The following is a 20,762-nucleotide window of genomic DNA, read 5'->3' as shown; positions in this document are numbered from 1 at the left end:
GAACTTCAGACAATAGTGTTTCAGTAAAATCAAAAAAATTAATATGGTTTAGATCTGTTTTATTAAGTTGTTCTTGAGTTAAAACAGTTTTAAAAGGAAAAACACTTTCATAAAATTTTACATCTCTAGAAAAGAAAACTTTTCTATTTTCTAAACTTAACAATTTGTATCCTTTTTTCACATTAGAGTAACCAATAAAAACACACTTATCAGCATGATAAGCAAACTTATCAGTTTCATTTAAAACAGTACTAAAACACAAGCATCCAAAGTTCCTTAAGTGACTAAATGAGGGTTTAAAACCATGCACAACTTCATAAGGACATTTACCTCCTAACACAGAAGTAGGTAACCTGTTAATTAAGTACACAGCAGTCAATATACAATCAGACCAATATCTAAGAGGTAAACCACTCTGAAACAATAATGCTCTAGCTGTGTTCAAGAGATGTCTATGTTTTCTTTCAACCACACCATTTTGCTGTGGTGTATAAGAACATGAAGTCTGATGTAATATACCTTTATTTTTACAAAACAAGTTCATCTGATTATTTACAAACTCAGTACCATTATCACTTCTTATAACTTTTATCTTTTTTTCAAACTGAGTTAACATAAGTTCATAAAAGCTACACAAGTTATCAAACACTTCAGTTTTATTTGTTAACAAATAACACCAAACTGTTCTTGAAAAATCATCCACAATTGTTAAAAAATATTTAAAACCCTCATAACTTGTAACTTTATATGGACCCCAAAGATCTAGATGAACTAACTCACCTACTGTTTTAGACTTATGTTCACTGATAGGAAATGGAACCCTAACCTGTTTTGACCTATGACACACATCACAAGGTCCATGTTCTATACTTTTAACACCAAACATCTCTTTTAACACAGTTAGAACTTGATCAGATGGGTGACCCAATCTGCTATGCCACAGACTTGATTTAACAAAACTATTAAAACAAACATTCACAGAATTACCATTCTTTCCCACAAAATACAACCCACTATCTTGACTACCAGTCACCAGGACTTTCCTTGATTTGGAATCCTGTAACACACAACTATCTTCATTAAACACAACACTAATGTTATTATCTTTTGCTAATCTATGAACAGATATAAGATTAACATGATAACCTGGGACATAGAACACATCTTTTAAAATAATACCATCTATTAATTTGACATTACCAATTTTTAAAACTTTAACACTTGTTCCATTAGGATGACCAACTTTAAGATCAAAATCAGAAACATCAACTACATTAAACATCTCTTTATCACTATTAACCATATGTTGACTAGCCCCAGAGTCAACTATCCAACTAATTATACCTTCAAAAAACATAGAACTAGAACAACTCACACCACTAGTAACAAAACATGACTCACCTCCTACATTTGTAGACTCCAGCCCAGTACTTGACACATTAGTTGACTTTTCCCCAACTAAGGTTAACAGCTTAGCTATCTGTTCAGGTGTAAAAGGCAAACCAGCAGTAGATACACTAGAAGAAGACCCAACAGCAGCATTGGATTTACTAGTTATATTTGTTTTACCAGAAGAGTTATTAGATTTCTTTTTAAAATTTGGAGGATAACCTATCAGTTCAAAACATCTATCAACTGTGTGACCTATCATATTACAATGTGTACATTTAAAAACAGAATTAGGTCCCCTTTGATTAGATGCTTTCTTCCTTGATTCACTAGACTGATTGGACTTAGACACAAAAGAAACACTTTGGCCTTTTGACCCACTACCACTTGACATCCTATGAGACTCCTCTCTAGATACAACAGAAAAAACAACCTTGACAGATGGAAAAACTTCTCTGGTTAAAAGATTTGTTCTAACTGGTTGATATACATCATCCAACCCCATAAGAAACTGCATTAGTTTAATTAACATTGAAAAATCATTATAGTCTTTAGCAGCCTTACATGAACATGTAGGCAGTTTGAGCATAGCATCAAACTGCTTCCACATAGTAGTAAGCCTGTTATAATACTCAGCAACAGTTGAACCATTTTGTGAAATACAATTGATCTTTTTAAACAAATCATAAACCACAGAACCATCTATCTTGTCATAGGTTTCTTTTAGATCCTCCCAAACCTCTGAGGCAAGTGTAGAAAACACTTGTCCCAAAAATAACTCCTCTGACACAGAATTCAATAACCAAGTTAACACAACTGAATTACATCTATCCCATTGACTAGCAAGAACATCATCCTCTGTGGATTTTTTACATTTACCATCAATAAAACCAAACTTATTATTGGCTTCTAAAGCCAATTTCATAGAAGTAGACCACACAGAATAGTTTTCAGTACCCTTCAATTTAACACTAACAATAGTAAGAGCACTAGAATCACTAGGATGTAGATACAGTGGATCTCCTATATCCAACTTACTTATTAAGGTCTGAGACGTGCTAGCATTTGGCTCTGGCAGAACCATGATAGCAAAACACACAATAGACTCAAACAAACAAACACAGAAAAAAACTCACAAGAAATAACCAAGATCACAGATATACACACAACCTAGGGCGAAGCTGTATCAGTGTCCAGATTCCAGGTTCATCACTTATAGTGCCTGGACAGGTCTTAATACAGGAGCCAAACTATGTAAGTCAATACACTCTCAACAACCAATAACCAAACACCAAATAGCCAACAACAGATAGAAAAACAAACACTCAACACAATAACAAGCATACAACAGATAAACCACAAAACAAGTAATGTGCCGGTCCTCACTACCCCGACTTCAACTAATCAACCAACCAAGAAAAACAGTAACAAGAATGAGAAGAAGATATCCTCACAGTGGGTGCAACAGCTTCCAGAATATTGTAACCTTCTAGGGTTACAAATACCAAAAACCTTAAACTGGTTAGTTTGCCCTGAACCTTCTTGGGTTCAGAGACCAACACAGCCTTCAAACAACCAGATCTACACCGTAATACTCCCAAGATCAAAGACAACACCAGATCTACAACAAAGAAACTAAATCAGTACACAAGAATCACAACCAGAAACAAACAGCGGAAGACTTAGATCTGATGTTCAGAGCCTAATATGCTCTGATACCATGTAAAATGGTATAGATCTAAACAATAACAGCAATATAGCGACAAAACATGACAAAATCTTATTATTGACCCAAACCAGAAAAATACCCAAACCAAACCCTAGATCTCAAGTAACTGAGATCTGTATGATACAAAGTACAGATTCAACAGATTATTAGATCTGTTGAATATGAAAACCAAATACAAAAAATACAAGAAAAGAAACAGAGATCAATATGATCTCAAACACAAACAATGATCTCTAAACAGAGATCTACAACACTGGAGAATGAAGACTCTTCAAGCACCAGACGAACTAAACAACTGATAAACCGATCAGTAGAACGAACAAGATGAACACGGAGATGAACAGATGAAACCCTAAGAAATATCTGGAGTGAATGATTGAACTCCTTCTCTCTCTTGTATTATATAGCTGGATATGAAACCTGTTACAACAACCACCTTGCACTTTCACCAGAATAACAACAATAACCCTTATAGTTACATATAAGCCCTTGAGCCCATACGGTTATAACAAGAGCCCAATAACAACTTTATAACAAGTCCAACAACTTGTAACCAAGCCCAACAGTTTGATGTATGAATTAATAGTAATAGTAACAACCAATACCTCATTTTAACAGTCAGACATTTGCCTCTGAATGGTTAAGCATTATACTAGCTCTTAATGGTTCAGACCTTTTACTGGTTCAGCACTTAATGGTTCAGCACTTAACCATTCAGAAGTTGTCAAACAGCTCCTAAATATATTTTATGCATAACCTTTGAAAAAAGAGGTTGGTTAACAGTGGCGGAGCTAGCCCATTAATTTAGGGGTATCCTGAAATTTTTTTACCGGCAATCATACAGTAATAAAAAACGATAATAGATAAAGTAAAACAAATATCTAATAGATATGTCATTTTCTTTTTTTCATAGCTTGAAATCGTTCCATCAAATCGTTGTTTTATACTTTATCAAAAGTTTTTTTTTCGATCACACAATAATAAAGGAATTCGAGTAATCAACCTTCAACTTTAAAGAATTCAAGTACCTAGTTTAACAATAACAAAGAAAACTAGAAACTATTACTTATTTGTAAAATTTAACTTATATAAGCATAAAACATTTATGATTTATAGGCTTATTTTATCATTCGGGCATTATTCTACAAGTTTTTGGGTTGTAAAAAATGTTTGGGCTTATAGAAAAATGGGATTTTAGTAATATCAAGTATATTTTTTTGTTAGGGGTACCCTCGTATTTTTAGGGGCATCCTTTGTATAAAACCGGAAAAAAAACTAGGAATACGAAGTTGAGCCGTAGCCCGTGCTACGGCTCTTATAACTATCGTTCCGCCCTTGTTGGTATTTATAGAGAGAATTAAGAGCTTGAATGCTTAACCCATTGGCCTCACATCACAAAATGCCAAACATGCATAAGATCTTAGTTGATTATACATGTTACACTCGATAGCATGGGAATATACCTGAATGATATTAGTCGATTATAGTCTTATAGATATTACGGTCGATATCATGGGAATACAAATGAAGGATGATGCGTGTGGTGGGGTTTGCAAGGCACGTCCTCCCTGTCATGATTTGTAGTTGTTAAGAAGACAATTATGACAAAGTTTGTTACATCATGGATATCTCAAGTCCAATGGCCTTGGATGAGAATGTTCCTAGCATAAAATAGTAACTTTTGTGACTATGAGTCCCATATGTTTGATGGGAATCCCTAAATAGAAGTACCCCTTTGCATTTTCAAAAACAAAAATGAGGAAAAAAAAATTGTTTCGACTCCATGGTTCAATCCAACTTCATCGTCCAAAACTTTGACATATTCAAAATAAAATGGTAAATTGCGTCCTAATTATAATTAATTCAAAAAAATGGTAAATTGCGTCCTAGTTATAATAATTATAGTAACTTTTAACCTAACTATTGTGTTATCTTCTACACAAAGTGAAAGAAGGTATACTATATCAATAAAATAACTACCGGACTACTTTTAAACAAAGTAGACACATACTAGGTTACTAAAGAAGGGATACTATATCAATAAAATAATTACCGGATTACTTTTAAACAAAGTAGACACATACTATGTAAATTTACTAAATTAACATTACCCTACCGCCATTAACTATTTATTTTAAAGTTTAAAGTTAGTCATGTAAAAGTTTCAAATTAGATGTCCCAATTCTAAACTTATTGCAAAATTTTACAACGTGACATGTAACCACGAAACAATAAATACAAAACAAATGTTGATGGAAGTTGGTAGAAAAATGCAGGTCTTGTTTGGCGTCATGGGCCATATTCATGAACATTTAATGTATGGTTATTTATGAATTTCTAAAAGAATAAGGTTATTTTTACAAATAATTCATAATAACCAACATCAATCTTTTTTAATTATATTTATCGGGTTTCCTTCTAAATTGCTGTATAGGCATTATGCCTAATGAAGACGGATATGATCGGACGGTTCCGCTGATGACACGATAATACTCTAGTGGTCCCTCAGTGATCCAAATTTATCGTTAAAAAAAAGAAAATTATTTTCATAAACGAGTTGTCTTACCAACCCATCTCAATCGGATCGATTCTAAAAGAGTTAATAGCCAAAATGGTCCCTGAGATTTGCTCACTTTTGCCACTTTAGTCTAAAATCCACTTTTTTTAAATCTGGGTCCCTGAGGTTTGCATTTTGTTGCCATTTTAGTCCAAATTTCAAAAAAGTCAAATTTTGTCAATTTTTTTACTGAAGTTTGTCTTTATCCTCATTTCTCATAAGGGCAGAATTGTCATTATACATTATTATAAACCAATTTATATTAAGAAAATAAAAAAAAAACCCTCTTTAAATTACCCTGTATCCATTTTGGCTATTAACTCATTTATAGAAATTGCAATCCTGAATTCTTCTTCTGTCAACAGACAGAAATCTGCTTGAATTGAAATCATCATTGAACGTTGATCGGAGATGAGACGACGACCAGGAATTGGCGGTTTACAAACTGCCGCCGCTGCTAGGGTTCACTTCAATTCCCCCTTTTTACATGTATCATTCATTATATAACTCTCTCTCATGTATCTATCAATACATCAGGATCAATACAGACTATTGGGAGATAATGTCGCCAAATTACTAACCGATCTTATGAAAGAACAACTCTCCACTTTTCGTTCTCAGTTAGAAGACTTTGCTCGCAAACACAATGTACTTACTTGTTCTACTATAATTTTCTTCAGATTTGCTGCTTCAATAGGTTAATAATAATTAGGTTATTATTGCTTGAGTGGGAGATTGTTTCTTTGTAATGATAGAATAGTTAAGAGAGATTATGTTTTTTTCTTCTTCTGATTGTTGATACTGGTTACTGCAGAATGATATCAAGAAGAATCCTGTTTTTAGATCACAGTTTCATGAGATGTGTGCTAAAGTAGGTGTGGATCCACTAGCGTCGAATAAGGGTTTTTGGGCTGAGCTGTTGGGGATTGGTGATTTCTATTATGAGCTTGGTAATGATCTGGTTTAAGATTTGAATCTTGTAATTGTTGACATTTGGACACTAGGGCACCTGTCACAAAAGTTTGTTGAATCCCAGGGTAATCCCACGAAGAAGATGATAGGGAAAGTGAGTGTTTGGATCGATTGATTAGGGTAATTTAAAGAGGGTTTTTTTATTTTCTTAATATAAATTAGTTTATAATAATATATAATGACAATTCTGCCCTTATGAGAAATAAGGATAAAGACAAACTTCAGTAAAAAATTTGACAAAATTTGACTTTTTTGAAATTTGGACTAAAATGGCAACAAAATGCAAACCTTAGGGACCCAGATTTATAAAAAATTTGAATTTTAGACTAAAGTGACAAAAGTGAGCAAACTTCAGGGACCATTTTGGCTATTAACTCATTCTAAAATATAAAACTACTTTTTAAGTGTAAACAAAATATGAAAACCAAAAATGAATTGTTTTGAAGTAGGTCCAGTCATCCGATCTGGCCGACAGTCCTGTGTTTATGATCAAATGATGTGACTACTATTTTAAAACTAAATATATGTTTAACTCCAAAAGATTATTATAAATAATATTCCATATTAATCTGGAAATTAATTTAGTAATGATTGTCCCCATTGGGTAGAAAAAAACAATCCGGCCACCGCCCAGCATTCACGAACATGTGCTTGCACGACACATTAAAATCATCTTTAGATGTTTTTAGGACCCACCCATCTTCCACCCGTATCACATACGATTTTCCCAACAACCAAACAAAACTTATCATACTTTAGGGTGTAAGGAGTGGTTAAACACATGACAAACTAAAAAATCAAACAATGATAGTATGTCATGTCAAAGTGATAAACTATGCTCAAAAGTGTTTGGCAATGGTTAGACATTTGGTGAAGTCGTAAACTATTTAAAAAAAAAGAAAAATGTGTGATTGGTTGAGATTGGAATAGACCCCACCCCACACTACCCTCTCTCTCTCACACTACCCTCTCTCTCATGATTCCCGAGTGACATCCCTTCACCGCGTGATCAACGAAACCGCAGCGGCAAAGGGGTCGGCGGCGGTGTTGCCGCGCGGCAAAAGCCTTTGCCGACACCCTTTGCCGCACCACACCGGGCACCCTTATTATCTTTTACTTATACAATTATCTATAGAGAACAATTTGAGTGGTTAAATTATAATAAACGACTTCTGTTAATATAAAAAGTTTGATCCACCGGAAGGTCTAGTCATGGACCGGGAACTCTCACTTATGTGGACTGCTAGGGTTTTCAGGCTCGACAATAGAACGTGAGATAGTTGGTTGTCGCTTTCACGACCAAGATATATACGATTGTCCTCATAGTAAACAAAGTAACCACTCGTAGAGCTGTGAGTGTTGGGGCAACCGGCCCAATCTGTATCAGTGTAGGCGAGTAAAGAGGGATCCTTAGAAGAACCAAGAGTAAGGCCATACGAATCAGTGCCTTCAGTGTATCGGATAATTATTTTTAACGCATTCCAATGGTCCGTTTTTGGCGCATGCATGTGCACACAAATTTGTTAAACCACATAACTGATGTCAGGCCGGGTAAAAGTTAGGTACCGAAGCGCCCTGGCAAGGTTGCGGTACAAGGTGCAATCATGAAAATCATCACCTGTTAGAGCACTTAGCTTTGAGTGTGTGTTAACTGGATTACTGGAGTGGTAACCGGATTACATGATTGCATGCCAGCACGAGCAATAATTTCAGTAGCATAGGACTATTGAGAAAGAAACATAGTGTCATGCTGATGACTAACCGTGACGCCAAGGAAGAAACTAAGAGGGCCAAAGTCTTTCATGGCGAACTCGTTAGTTAGGTGAGCCATGAGTTGGTGCCGCAAGTGATTTGTGGAGGGTACAAGAAGAATGTCATCCACATTGAGAAGTAAATGAGCTACATCCTTACCATGGTGAAGTGTGAATAATGAGGCATCACATTTGCTTTGTTGAAAACTCAAAGTTAAAGCATAAACCGTGAACCTATGATACAACGCACTTGGAGCTTGTTTTAAGCCGTATAAAGACTCTTTAAGTCAACACACATGATCGGGAGAACCTTTGTGGCGAAAACCCATTGGTTGATACATATAAATGTTGGAGTTGTAGGCTTCGGTCCCTTTGTGGGCCAGCCCGCTGATTAGGAGAGTGCACAAGGAGAAAGGACCGGCCGACCCTAACTCTAAGGGGCCTAGTTTTAACTTGTTGATTAAGTTAGAAGGGTCTAACTCTAATTAGTCTGGTTTATAAATAATCTCATCTACTTGTAAACATATTATCACTCAATAAAATATAAACCCTCAAAAATGTGTTTGTCACATCAAGTCGATGTACTGCCCAAGATTGTGACAAAGCAATAAATAAAACTATGCAACTAGTAGCCGGTTCCACTACTAGACTAAATGTTTCCCCACAATCAATGCCTACTTGTTGTAATCTACCGTCACAAACAAGTCGTGCTTTGTACCTTTCCAACGTGCCATCCGACTTGAATTTGTCTTTAAATAACCACATACTACGAATAATGTTCATGTGTTGACTGACGAGGCACAAGATCCCAAGTCTCATTTTAAATAAGAGCATCAAATTCGTTAGTCATCGCATTGTACCATTCCAGTGTGGAAAGGGAGATCGGCAAGATAGTCGTTGTTTGGAGGCCTGATCTCTGATACCATACTAAGGTTTGATCATTGTGAATGGCTTGACTGCCTCCTCTTTCTCATTCATAAATATATATAGCCAATGTAGAATGCCCTATCTTTGGCTAATTACAATACATATATGGAAATATTATATCTACCAAATATACATAGCTATTATGGACAATGATTTGTTTTTTTCAGTTGTGTCACTGGGTATGGGTTTTGGGCTTGATATTTAAGGCTGGTTTCGTAGTTTTGAGATTGCGTTTGGGCTAAAATTAAGAAATCTTATTTTGAGATTGGGCTGTTAGTTTCACTATGGATCTTAATCTTACTGGGCTGGATTGCTCTTGTGAACTACAATAACCAGCCAAATTGTCTTTTTTTTTTTAAACCAAGATTGAAATAAAAAAAATATATTAAATATTTAGTAACGAAGATTTCGGCATTATAATTAAAACGCCTAAATTGGAAGAAGGAAGGTTTGACTGGGTTTGACCCACCAATGAGAAAACAGTTTGCTTTTTTTTTTGTTTAATGATTGGAAGAGGCATCATCAGGCATTATTCCCACTACGCCACTTTTGCAATAACGCCTGATGCTGACTGGGATGACACGTGTCGGATAATGCCCCATGGTGGGGGCATTATTTTTCTAAACCACTACGGGTGGTCTTATCGGATCCCCCACTGGTATGAGAACATGAATGAAATAAACCTGTCCCAAACACGTCTCATCACAACCGCCTATATAGTATATAGTGCGTTTCCATCCAAGATGAAAAACAAAAAGGTGTTGGGTGAGTGCCTTTCCATCCAAGATGAAAAACAAAAAGAAAAACCATATAGTGCGTTTCATGTGACACCCTAAGTAGTTCTCAACTTTTGATAATAATATTGCAAAACATCCACCAATTTTGAACACACATCAGATTTACATAACCTATATATGTATATTTTATTAACCTAGTGTCACGGGCCAGTTACTATATAGGTCTCACTCACAAGACTCCTAAAAAAGACAACACACACCACGGACCAAATTCACATGCCAACCCCACATGGCTAACTTAACCACCCCACCCATAATTCTATAAATTCCCATACACACAAACACACACCATAATTAAACACACAAACATGGTAGGAATCAGAGGGTATGTTTTCCTAAGTTGTTTGTTGACAATAACACTCATTGTATCAGTTAGCTGCACCAACACTGTTTGCAATGTCCCATTGACAGATCTCATGGAATGTCTTCCCGCAATCACCGGCGCCCGCCCACCAGCACCTACCCGCCAGTGTTGCAAGGTAATACGTAGGGTTGATCTCCCGTGTCTGTGCCGCTACAAGCCGCAGCTCGCTAAGTTTGGAGCCAACCCTGAAGCTGCCATGGCTGTACCCAAAAGATGTGGTGTTAAATCTACACCAAGATGCTAAGTCACACCCTTGTTTATTTGGATTGATATTATTTGTTCTTAATCAAGTGAGCTTCTATGCTCCATTTAGCTTGTTGTAATCTCAAGCTTGTACGATTCGTATTTGTTTATGTCAATGAAGAAATGCCGAAAACGCATGTTAAATTTATTAGTTTTTGCAGTACGATTAACTACGATATAATAAAAGCAAGATATGCAATAGCGTGGCACACCTTTGAACAAAAGGTATGTCGGTAAATTGATCATGACCGAAATGTGTAATCTGGATCGGTTATTCCCTTTGACCTTTTGCTGCGTCTACTATTTCATGTAGTATACTTCCTTTTTTCACTGAGCTTTGTCCTACGAAAGGTTACTGTTACGGGCCCCACCGAATATAGGTCGCATATAAGTGTCATCGAATCTCCTCCAATAGGAGTGGATAGTGTAAACAGGTCTTTCCATTAGCATTGACATGTTCTCTTTTGCTCTAGAGAAATTTTCAGAAGCTGATTCTTCAAAAGAAAGTAACGGAAGTGTAATATCCTCTTTGGGAGACGTAGATCTAGGTAGACTGGCGTTTCTTGTATTAGTAGGAAGAAGATATCTAATAAGCGGTTTTGTCAAAAAACCAAAAACCTGAAATCAAAGCTTCTTTTAATGTTTTAAGATAAATCGGTTTACACACGTGAGTAGAGGGAAATAGATACTTACAACTGTACTGAATAACACGATGACAGTAGTCGTGGTGATCATTGTGGCGTTAATTGGATCGAGTGTCACACCAGAAAGAGTAAACTAAATAAAAACCATAGAAATGATGCTTATTGTGCTAGTTTAGAATATTCATCCCTGTGGTTTGGTGGAAAATGACACTTCAGTCCCAAAAAAAAAAAAAAAAAAAAATTGCGCCAGTTCCGTCCTCAACATTTTTGAAACGTGCCACTTCAGTCCAAAAAGATAACGCGCCGTTAAAAACGTTGAGGACGGAATTGGCGCAAGACGTTATCTTTTTGGACTGAAGTGACACGTTTCAAAAATGTTGAGGACGGAACTGGCGCAGATTTTTTTTTTGGACTGAAGTGGCATTTTCCACCAAACCATATGGACGAAAATGACAGTTAACTCATGAAAATTATATAGGAATAAAGTATAATATAAAGAAGTACCTGTTTAAATGCCAAAGCTACAGAGACAGCACCTCTCATCAGACCAGCCCACCAAATTACTACCTAAAACATACAATAAATTTGTTACTAATATATTGGTTTCTTAAATTGGTGTATTTATTTTTTATTTCAATAAGAAGTTTCCAATCTTCAGAGGAAGAGTGACTCATTTGACATTATAGTTGCGGAAGTAGAAACATTTACATTTGCTTGATGTTAAATCCAACCCTCATACCAACCAATATTATCCGGTTTGCCCGCGAGTAGCTTACTGATTTGCTATGTAGCACGGGGACTCCATTTATGTGTCCGTACCCGTCTCGGGTACTTGTCGGGGACGGAAACACTATGGGTACTCGTCGGGGACGTTTCCTAAACGTTCCCAATGTCGGGGACGTATCTGGTAGAAGTATCCAACCCGTTTCCATTTATTTTTAGGGTTTTTACCCTTTCAAATTCCACAACCAGCCATTAAATAAATAGACCTATCATATTCGACTTCTCTAATCTCTAAACTCTCAAGTCTCATCATCTCTAATTCTCTATCGATTGCCGATCTCTCACTAGATGAACTGGAATTTGAAAATGATTTGATTATTGATAATTAATTACCTTTGGAAGATGTAGTATTTTTGGAATTTGTTTAATGTACTTTTATTTTTTTATATTTTTTATTGCCGTACCCGTATCTTGGAATTTTGAGTTTTGCCGTTCCTCGTTCCCGTATCGTCCCCGTACCCTGATCCCGTACCCGTTCCAGTGCTACTTAGCTGATTTGTTTTTGGGTGCCACAGGCAGGACATTTTTTATGTCTATATTTGCCTAAGGTGTCACAACAACTACTCCACCTACAATAATTTAGGGGGTCAACAACAACGTTGGTCTACACACCTATTAATTAAATAGAGTTTGAGTCGGGTTAGGATTAGAATGAGTTTTAGTATAAATAGAGGGTTAAGGTTATTGTATTGGTGTGCTTCATTGATAAATCAATAAAAGAGTCGAACGAGTTTGTTCAAATCGTGTTTTTTTTTGTGTTCGATCAAGGGCATGATTTCCAACATTATTAAAAAGTTTGATTTGGAAACCTCATCCTCACCGGTATACCCATGCGAATTCCGGCCATGTTAATTATGAGAACTATTTTCTTGTGAACGGAAATAGGACTAATAATAATACCAAGAAAACAGGGTTACCTGGTGCTGTCCTGTGATTTTTGATGAAGGATCGTCACTTCTATGCAAGTAATTAGCAATTAAAGAAAGAGGAAACACAAAAGCAGCTCGTCCGAGCAGTATCAAAAACATCACAGTGCTGTATATGCCTATTGAAGTCCAAAAACTGCAACAAAAAAATAACGATAAAGAAAAATCTTTAATTCTAATAATGAAATGATTCGTCGCACATGGTCATGGAGATTAACTTCACTGGAAGACCAATAATACCTTAATATGCTCATTTTCCACTTCTCATAGTCCAGTGCGTCCATTCCCACATAAAGAAATATGAACGTTTCTGCGATAAAAGACATCGCTGCAAAAGCATGCCTGAAATCGTAGAATTTTGATTCAGGCAATGACAGTTCGACCTAGTAAATATACTAATGGAGTATACAAATGAGTTTAGTGGATCATTTGGTAAACAAAAAATATACAATCTGAACCACACATACTTGGTTGTAACTCTCGAGCTCTCGGTTACATTATGCCATGCATAGTGCGACATTAGAACTCCAGAAAAAAAGACTGTTAATATTCCACTGAGTTCAAATAACTGCATAAACCAAAATCATCAAAGAATTTCGCGTACGCTTGATGTCCAAAGATTCATAGAGTTATCGACCAATGGGTTGTTAGTTACCTCCGCTAACATGTAGGACAAATATGCTATCAAAATCATCAAAGAAATTTCGCGTACGCTTGAATGCCTGTTAAAATAATAATATATAAACACAGTAGCTTCACAACATGTACAGCTATTGATAATCTATCACTCGTATATAAACAAATTAGCTTCAAACTCTACAAGCATGAATTAAATTAAGGTTTCTCTATTTACCTGCCAAAGCCCAAACCTCGGAGAATATACGATGCCAAAAGCCCGGCCTGCAGAAAATTAAACCGGGGGGGGGGGGGGGGGGGGTGTTAAATGGGTTCCAATTGGTTAGTTTGAAATTTGAAGACTCATTTAGGAACATGATTTGCTTACGGTAACTCCGAGAAGAGTGCTAGTAGAGAATAAATACAAGAAATCTAATACGATTCGAAGAGCAGCCTTGACACCAAGCGTATTTGCAGTGATCTTTCGAACCGCATTGAAGAGAACAACTGATGTTGCATCATTTACAACCCCTTCACCAAAAACTAGACTGTAGAGCAAAGGAGTCTCATCTTGATGCAAAACCTGCATATTTGTTCTTGTCAGTGATTATAAAAAGACTTGGATAAGATTATAAGAAGCTAACTAGACTGTTGTTTATGGATATTAAGACCAACCTGTAATGTACATACAGTATCTGTAGATGAGAAAATGGTCCCTATACCTGCATAAATTGGTGGATGACGGTAAGTTTTCTATTGGGCAGAGCTAAACTAACACCACTGACACACTATATTGACACCTCTGGTGTGTCATATGAGTCGTATGATAGGGTGAAAAGTGATCAAATGGGCCATATGATAGTCATGAAGTCCCAGGCTGCGAACCCAAGAACAAACCGGATAATATTTTGGAGACGAAATCCGTATCTGAACTCTATGTTTATTAAAGTTAACTCGACACAAATAAAACAATTACAATAACCCTCTATTAATGTTAAATCTATGCTAATCCTAACCAAAAAAAATAATTTAAATAATTTAAATTTAAACTTAAACTCTAACTAATCTATTTGATTCTCATCTTTATCGGCTCCTTTTTATCCCGATTCAAATCTTTTATTTTTTTTTTTATTTCTTTTGATTTCCTTGATCCAGTACAAATTAGTCCAACAAGCCATACGGCTTTATGACAGAGCGGAAATGGTCATATGGGTCATTTGAGGGACAAAGAAATGACTGACGTGACCACTGCCAAAGTCATATGCGCGTACGATGATGTCGCCTAGCGTCAATATAGCATCACTAGTGTATCTTAAGCAGAACCCTTTCTATTCAAACAATTGCAATTATGATGATGTACGAAAGAAAACACAAAATTATAAGATCATCGATCATACTAAGATACTCGCTGATAGTCAAACCCTTGAACCCCAATTTTGGGAACAGCCACCAGCAACCTTCATAAAACCATTTCAACATCATATTAAAATAATGATTAACATGAAACGATACCCATAAAATTGTATAATTACCCGCAGCAACGATGGATGTGGATATGAATACACCAATAACTCCAAACAACATAATCGGGAAAAAATTATGAAAAAACTGTTTCTTCTTCACCGAAAATCTGCAATAATTTAAGTAAACCCAAACCCCAGCATGAACAATTAAAAACCTGACACAAAACAAACAGAACCATGATAATATTCTTTAAAAACCAGTAAAGGTTACCCTGCATTAAAGATTATAGGTGGAAGCAAATATATAAAAAAGAGTTCTTCATCAAATCTCAGCAACTGAGAGCTTTTCCATTTGCTCGTACATAAGATGATCGTCCCAACAACACAACCCTGCAGTTAGTTGAAAACTGAATTCAGTTATGTAAATACCTTAAATAAAAGTATGAGAAATTTTGTACCGAATATAGATATCGTAACATACTAGTATATGGTATTATGGTACCACCGTACCTGTATGATACTACTGGTACGGTACAGTACCATATAATGGTGAAAAATTTGGAACCTGACCGAACATATATGGTGTGGTATTCGGTTTTTTTAGCTGAATACTTACCGTATTGCTGGTATTTAAATAATGTATCGACCGAACATATATGTGCGGTATTCAGTTTTAAATTTAGCACAATTTTGATATCGATACTATACTATTATGCGGGTCTATTTGGTTTTGGTTTTAGCTGAGAGCATTCACATCTCTTTCATCAAATTCTACCCTATAATTACACTAAAAATAACTATATTTTCTCTCTCATTTTAATTAAATAATATTTTGTCATTATATTTATTTTCTGCTCCACCAACAACCACTTTCATTCAAAATATATAAAAAATTATAGAGATGAACATTTTATGTATCCTCACCCACAATCACTTTTTATCACTCATAATCACTTTTTATAATATAAAAATATAAAAATGTAAGAGATCGGAATGCTCTAAGTTTCGAAATCTGTGCTATGCCGATACCGATCTCATGTAGATACAGGAAGGAAGGAAGGAAGGAAGGAAGAAGTGTACGATGATGATGGCGGTGATGGACTCATTGACCCAACGATTCTCGTTAAGCAGGTGTCCGATAACTAAACAGAGACAAAGTACGGCGACGAAGAGTGTGAGGGGAATCACTTGACGGTGAGCAGTGTTGAGGTTGATGGCATTGGCCAAGGATGAAGTGGTGGTGTTGGGATCCATTTGGTTGATACTGGGTGTGAATTGGATCAAACTCTCCGATATATCCTGCTGTTGTGTTGCTCGGAAGACAAAACAAGCAGATGACTAGCAGTCGACGGCGGATTTTTGTATGACAAGGATACACGTGTTATTTTTATGGGGTTTTAAGGTTTTGTTTTTAGTTTTTTTTTTCTTGTTGCTTTTCTACTTCGTGAGTTGTGTAGGATTGGTCGTTTTTGGCCGGATTTGTCAGGGGGATATCAACTATTCTTTTCTACCGTAAACTATCTCGCTGAGAAAACTAGAAAAATGTTATGATTAACCCATCATTGACTTGACATAATATTGTAAAATGGTAACAAACTAGACAAAAAGTAAATGTAAAAACAAGAAATCATGCACACACGTTACAACATTCGTAAAAAAATAGATTGAAAAAGTAAAACATAGAAAAGAATAACTAAGTCGGCTTAGAACCCGTGAGTTTCGATAGGGCTGTTAAACCGTAAAATAATAGACGTAAATAGGGGCGGACCTAGAGTGATAGAAGGGGTAACCTCCGTTGCTCCTTGACGATCCGGTGACGCTCCGATGGTAGTGTAAATTTTGGAAAAAATTGACGTTTTTTCGATTTCGTTACCCCTTTTTATTGAAACGTTACCCCTATGCGGATCTTCTAGATCCGCCACTGGACGTAAAAACATTAAACCACATGCGCGCGTTGCGCAATTTGTAAAGTATAGGGACCAGTCGATAAAAAGGTTCCCTAGGATTGTAATATTACACCTTAATTATCATGATTCTTGTGGGGCCCGAAAAATTAGAGATTTACTCCAGCAAGAAAACAAAGAGGCTGAAATTATTTATTTTACCTCCCCAAGCCCATAGAATATACATGATATTACTCGGGTTCTACAACAAAGGGAAGATGGATGTATGAAGATTAATATTGGAAATATAACTCAAATCATCAACTTAAAAGTGATTGTCTTCTAGTAAATTTGAAATTCACAAGTTACGAAGGAACTATGTCTGGTCTTATTGTATATGACCTCGAGTGGATATTAATATGTGAGAATTTTCCTTGCCAATGCTCATAATTTTCCTCAACTATGAACGATTACAACATTAGCCCCTGTACTTGTTAAGTTTATAGCAAAATGCAACATGAACACGGTCATTCAAAATAATGGTAATCTTTATTAACAACATATGACTACTACATCAAAACTAGCAAGGATAAAACATCAAGTATCCGATAGACGGAAATAAATACTGCTCCATAGAAGAAATCATCCGTACAAAAAGAGTATATTACCTAGAGAACTAAGTTGACCCGTAACAGAAAAAATGTGCACTACACAGCAAGACAGTAAAAAAAAAACAGAACAAAAGTAAAGGTTTTGAAGCTATGAATGCTAAAAGACAGATAAAAAGAACTTGCATATGTTCATGAAGGTGATAAGTGTACCAGCTAGAAAGAGCACATGAGATATCATTTTATCTCTCCAGAAGTCAGTTATGCTACACGAGTTAACTCAAGAAGCCTTCATCGCTTGAAAAGCGCCCGTTTTTTTTAAATATTCTTGAAAGACCGCCCGGATGTTTTTTTGAAAAAAATTGCCCGGTTTTTTAAAATTTATGTGCTCAAATGTTCAAGCTGAATTTCTGATCTTTCTGAAGGAAGCACGAGTTTATCCACATTTACTCCATGTATTCTGTCTCGCCGTAAAAGATCAGTTTCTTCATCTACATCATCACCCAAAACCCAATTACCTAACTCGAAAATTCGCTGTCTTAAATGTCGTTTCCGCCTGTATTCCAAATATAACACGGTCAAAACACCCGCTAAAATCCAAACTACCAACGCGTGCATTAGCCCCCTAATGTTTTCATCATCATATCTATCCCCTAAATGCTTCATCCCACTAAATAGCAAAAATGCCAACAAAAACCGCAAGTCTTCCACAATACGCGTGTATATATTCCCAAACTATTCGTTGGGGCGACGATTCATCACGTGACAACCTCCGATGAATAATGGAGGACAGTTGTTTAGGAAACCACTACTGATCAATATCAGTGGTTTACAGTGGTGAAATGAAAACAGTGGGTGATTTTTAACTATCAGTGGATAGCCAACAATGATTGAAACACTTATTCTGGTCAATCAGTGGTCAACATGAACAATGTAGAAACAGAGGTTGTCTTTCAGCAGTGGATAACTTTTAACAATCAGATGTTTTAACCAACACAGTGGTTGTAACAGACTATTAAGGATTAATGAAAACTATCATTTTAAACTATTTTCAAAAGTGTTAAAATATGAGAAGACTTAAACAGATATTAGAGCTTAAACAGATGTTTCGCCTTATATATCAGTTGTTTGGACTTAAACAGATGTTTGACCTTAAACAGATGTTTGGCCATAAACAGATGTTTGGCCATAAACAGATGTTTGGCCTTAAACAAATGTTTGACCTTAAGCAGATGTTTACCCATAAACAGATGTTTGATAGGCCTCATCAGTGATTAGGTACATCAGTGCTTGTCTTTAACAGGGCTTTGTCTTCAACGGTAGATAGGCCTCATCAGTGTTTAAGTCCATCAGTCTTTATAAGAAGCAGTGGTTAGTTATAACAGTTCTTAGCATGATCAGCTGTTATAACCACCCCATAACCCTTAGAGTGGAAACAAGTGTCGGTCTACATGGTAAATGAAGAGGTTAATTGTAATTATGATAATCTGCTTTTGTTCTTTGAGCTTTGAAAATTTGTCCCTTGGGTTTCTTGGTATTTAATTTTACAATTTTCCCATAAAAGTTGGAGTTTGAAAAGGTTTTTGCATTTAAAGACTGCTGTTTTGAAATATACATTAATATGTTTATATTAAATCTACACGTTTTGATTGGTTAAGTATATAAACTCATAGCCACTTCACCTGTTTTTCATCACGTTTTCCTACGAAGATATCATACTTTCAACAAAGTCGAGTAATATAGTTTATTGAAATGGCGTCATTCACTTCTGTAAAATCAGATGATTTAAAGCAGCGTTTTGTCAGGCAAATCGAGGAACAGGTGTATCAAGATATGGCTACTCTTTAAGAGCTGAAGAGATGTTTTGATGGATTGCAACTTGGCCTGTTCACGAGACAACAGGTTTCCAGAGATCTTATGCGAATGCCTTCAACTTCCATTCGTGAGCTTTGTGTTGTCAGTAATATAGAGTGCGGGGATAGAGATATGGAGTTCATGGCGATGCTGAAGGACATACATCGAGAGGTTCAGCAATCGATGGAGTTGAAGCTAAAGTTTCTTAATTCTTACGGTTATTGTTAGATTTAAAAGTTTAGTTGTTCAGTATGTTATGTAATTATTGGACTTTTAATGTCATGAATAAATGAATAAATTTTAATCTTATGAATCTATGTTGCGTTTGTAGGAAAAAAAGAAAGAAAACGTCAATTTTAAATTTCCAATTGCATATTTTGAATTTCAAAAGTTATTGATATTATCAGTAATTACTGATTTGATTTGAAAGCAATTGTCATCATGACTTTTCTAATTTTTATTTTAACATTAATTAAGAGAAAATAACCATCAATTTCAAATTCCCATTTTTCATATTTTCAATGTCCAAAGATAAAGAAATTAGCATTAATTACTGATTTGATATGCAAGAAATTGTCATCAACAGTTTTTTTTATTTTTTATTTTAACTTTAATTTTTATCACCAAAACAATGTTGGAGGAACTCTTATCTCATTGGAATGTAACGATTAGATAAAATGGTAATTTCATTGTAATTATAGTTTTCATTTGATAATTTCATTCTATCATTAATTAACCACATCAACAATAAAAATGTGAGCAATGGCTGTTTTTTAGGGAAACCACTGATGGTCAATATCAGTGGATGTCAACAATAAAAATGTGAGCAGTTGCTGTTTTTAAACTATCAGTGGATAGCCAACAGTGATTGAAACACTGACGTTTGTTCAGTCAGTGGTCAACATGAAGAATGAAGAAACATAGGTTGTCTTTCAGCAGTGGATAACTTTTAAACACTGATGTGATAAATACTGTTACATATAAACACTGAAGTGATATGACATCTAACAACCTAACAGAGTATAAAACACTGATGTGATAAATACTGTTACATATAAACATTGTTAACATAAACAAAGGTAGAATATCAGACCTTAGGTACATAAGTGCTTGTCTTTAACAGGGCTTTGTCTTCAACAGTGGATAGGTCTCATCAGTCTTTAAGTCCATCAGTCTTTATAAGGAGCAGTGGTTAGTTATAGTCCTTAGCATGATCAGCTGTTATAACCACTCCATAACCCTTTGAGAGGAAGCAAG

The 20,762-nt window shown here is 35.6% G+C and overlaps 1 protein-coding gene across 1 annotated transcript; it reads right to left on the bottom strand.

Moving 5' to 3' along the window:
• Nucleotides 1-10,853: 10,853 nt before the first annotated feature.
• LOC110921891 (sodium/hydrogen exchanger 4) lies at nucleotides 10,854-16,593 on the bottom strand. Its single transcript, XM_022166216.2, has 14 exons — nucleotides 16,241-16,593; nucleotides 15,432-15,550; nucleotides 15,230-15,327; nucleotides 15,095-15,154; nucleotides 14,373-14,419; nucleotides 14,086-14,280; nucleotides 13,936-13,982; nucleotides 13,738-13,804; nucleotides 13,550-13,650; nucleotides 13,323-13,424; nucleotides 13,074-13,218; nucleotides 11,878-11,940; nucleotides 11,423-11,506; nucleotides 10,854-11,347 (listed from the first exon to the last, which is right to left on the bottom strand). The coding sequence occupies exons 1-14, from the start codon at nucleotides 16,412-16,414 to the stop codon at nucleotides 11,072-11,074; spliced, it is 1,578 nt and encodes a 525-aa protein (XP_022021908.1). The 5' UTR covers nucleotides 16,415-16,593; the 3' UTR covers nucleotides 10,854-11,071.
• Nucleotides 16,594-20,762: the final 4,169 nt, after the last annotated feature.

Source organism: Helianthus annuus, chromosome 11 (genome assembly GCF_002127325.2).
Source record: "Helianthus annuus cultivar XRQ/B chromosome 11, HanXRQr2.0-SUNRISE, whole genome shotgun sequence".
NCBI lineage: Eukaryota > Viridiplantae > Streptophyta > Magnoliopsida > Asterales > Asteraceae > Helianthus > Helianthus annuus.
Note: the sequence above shows the minus strand (reverse complement) of the source record. Positions and strands in the feature narration are given on the sequence as shown.

Coding starts and splice junctions, on each gene's coding strand:
- LOC110921891 (XM_022166216.2), bottom strand. CDS start 16,414: ATGGATCCCAACACCACCACTTCATCCTTGGCCAATGCCATCAACCTC. Junction 15,155..15,229: donor CACATCCATCGTTGCTGCGG/GTAATTATACAA, acceptor GGTTTTATGAAG/GTTGCTGGTGGCTGTTCCCA. Junction 14,281..14,372: donor ATACTGTATGTACATTACAG/GTTGGTCTTAAT, acceptor ACAAATATGCAG/GTTTTGCATCAAGATGAGAC.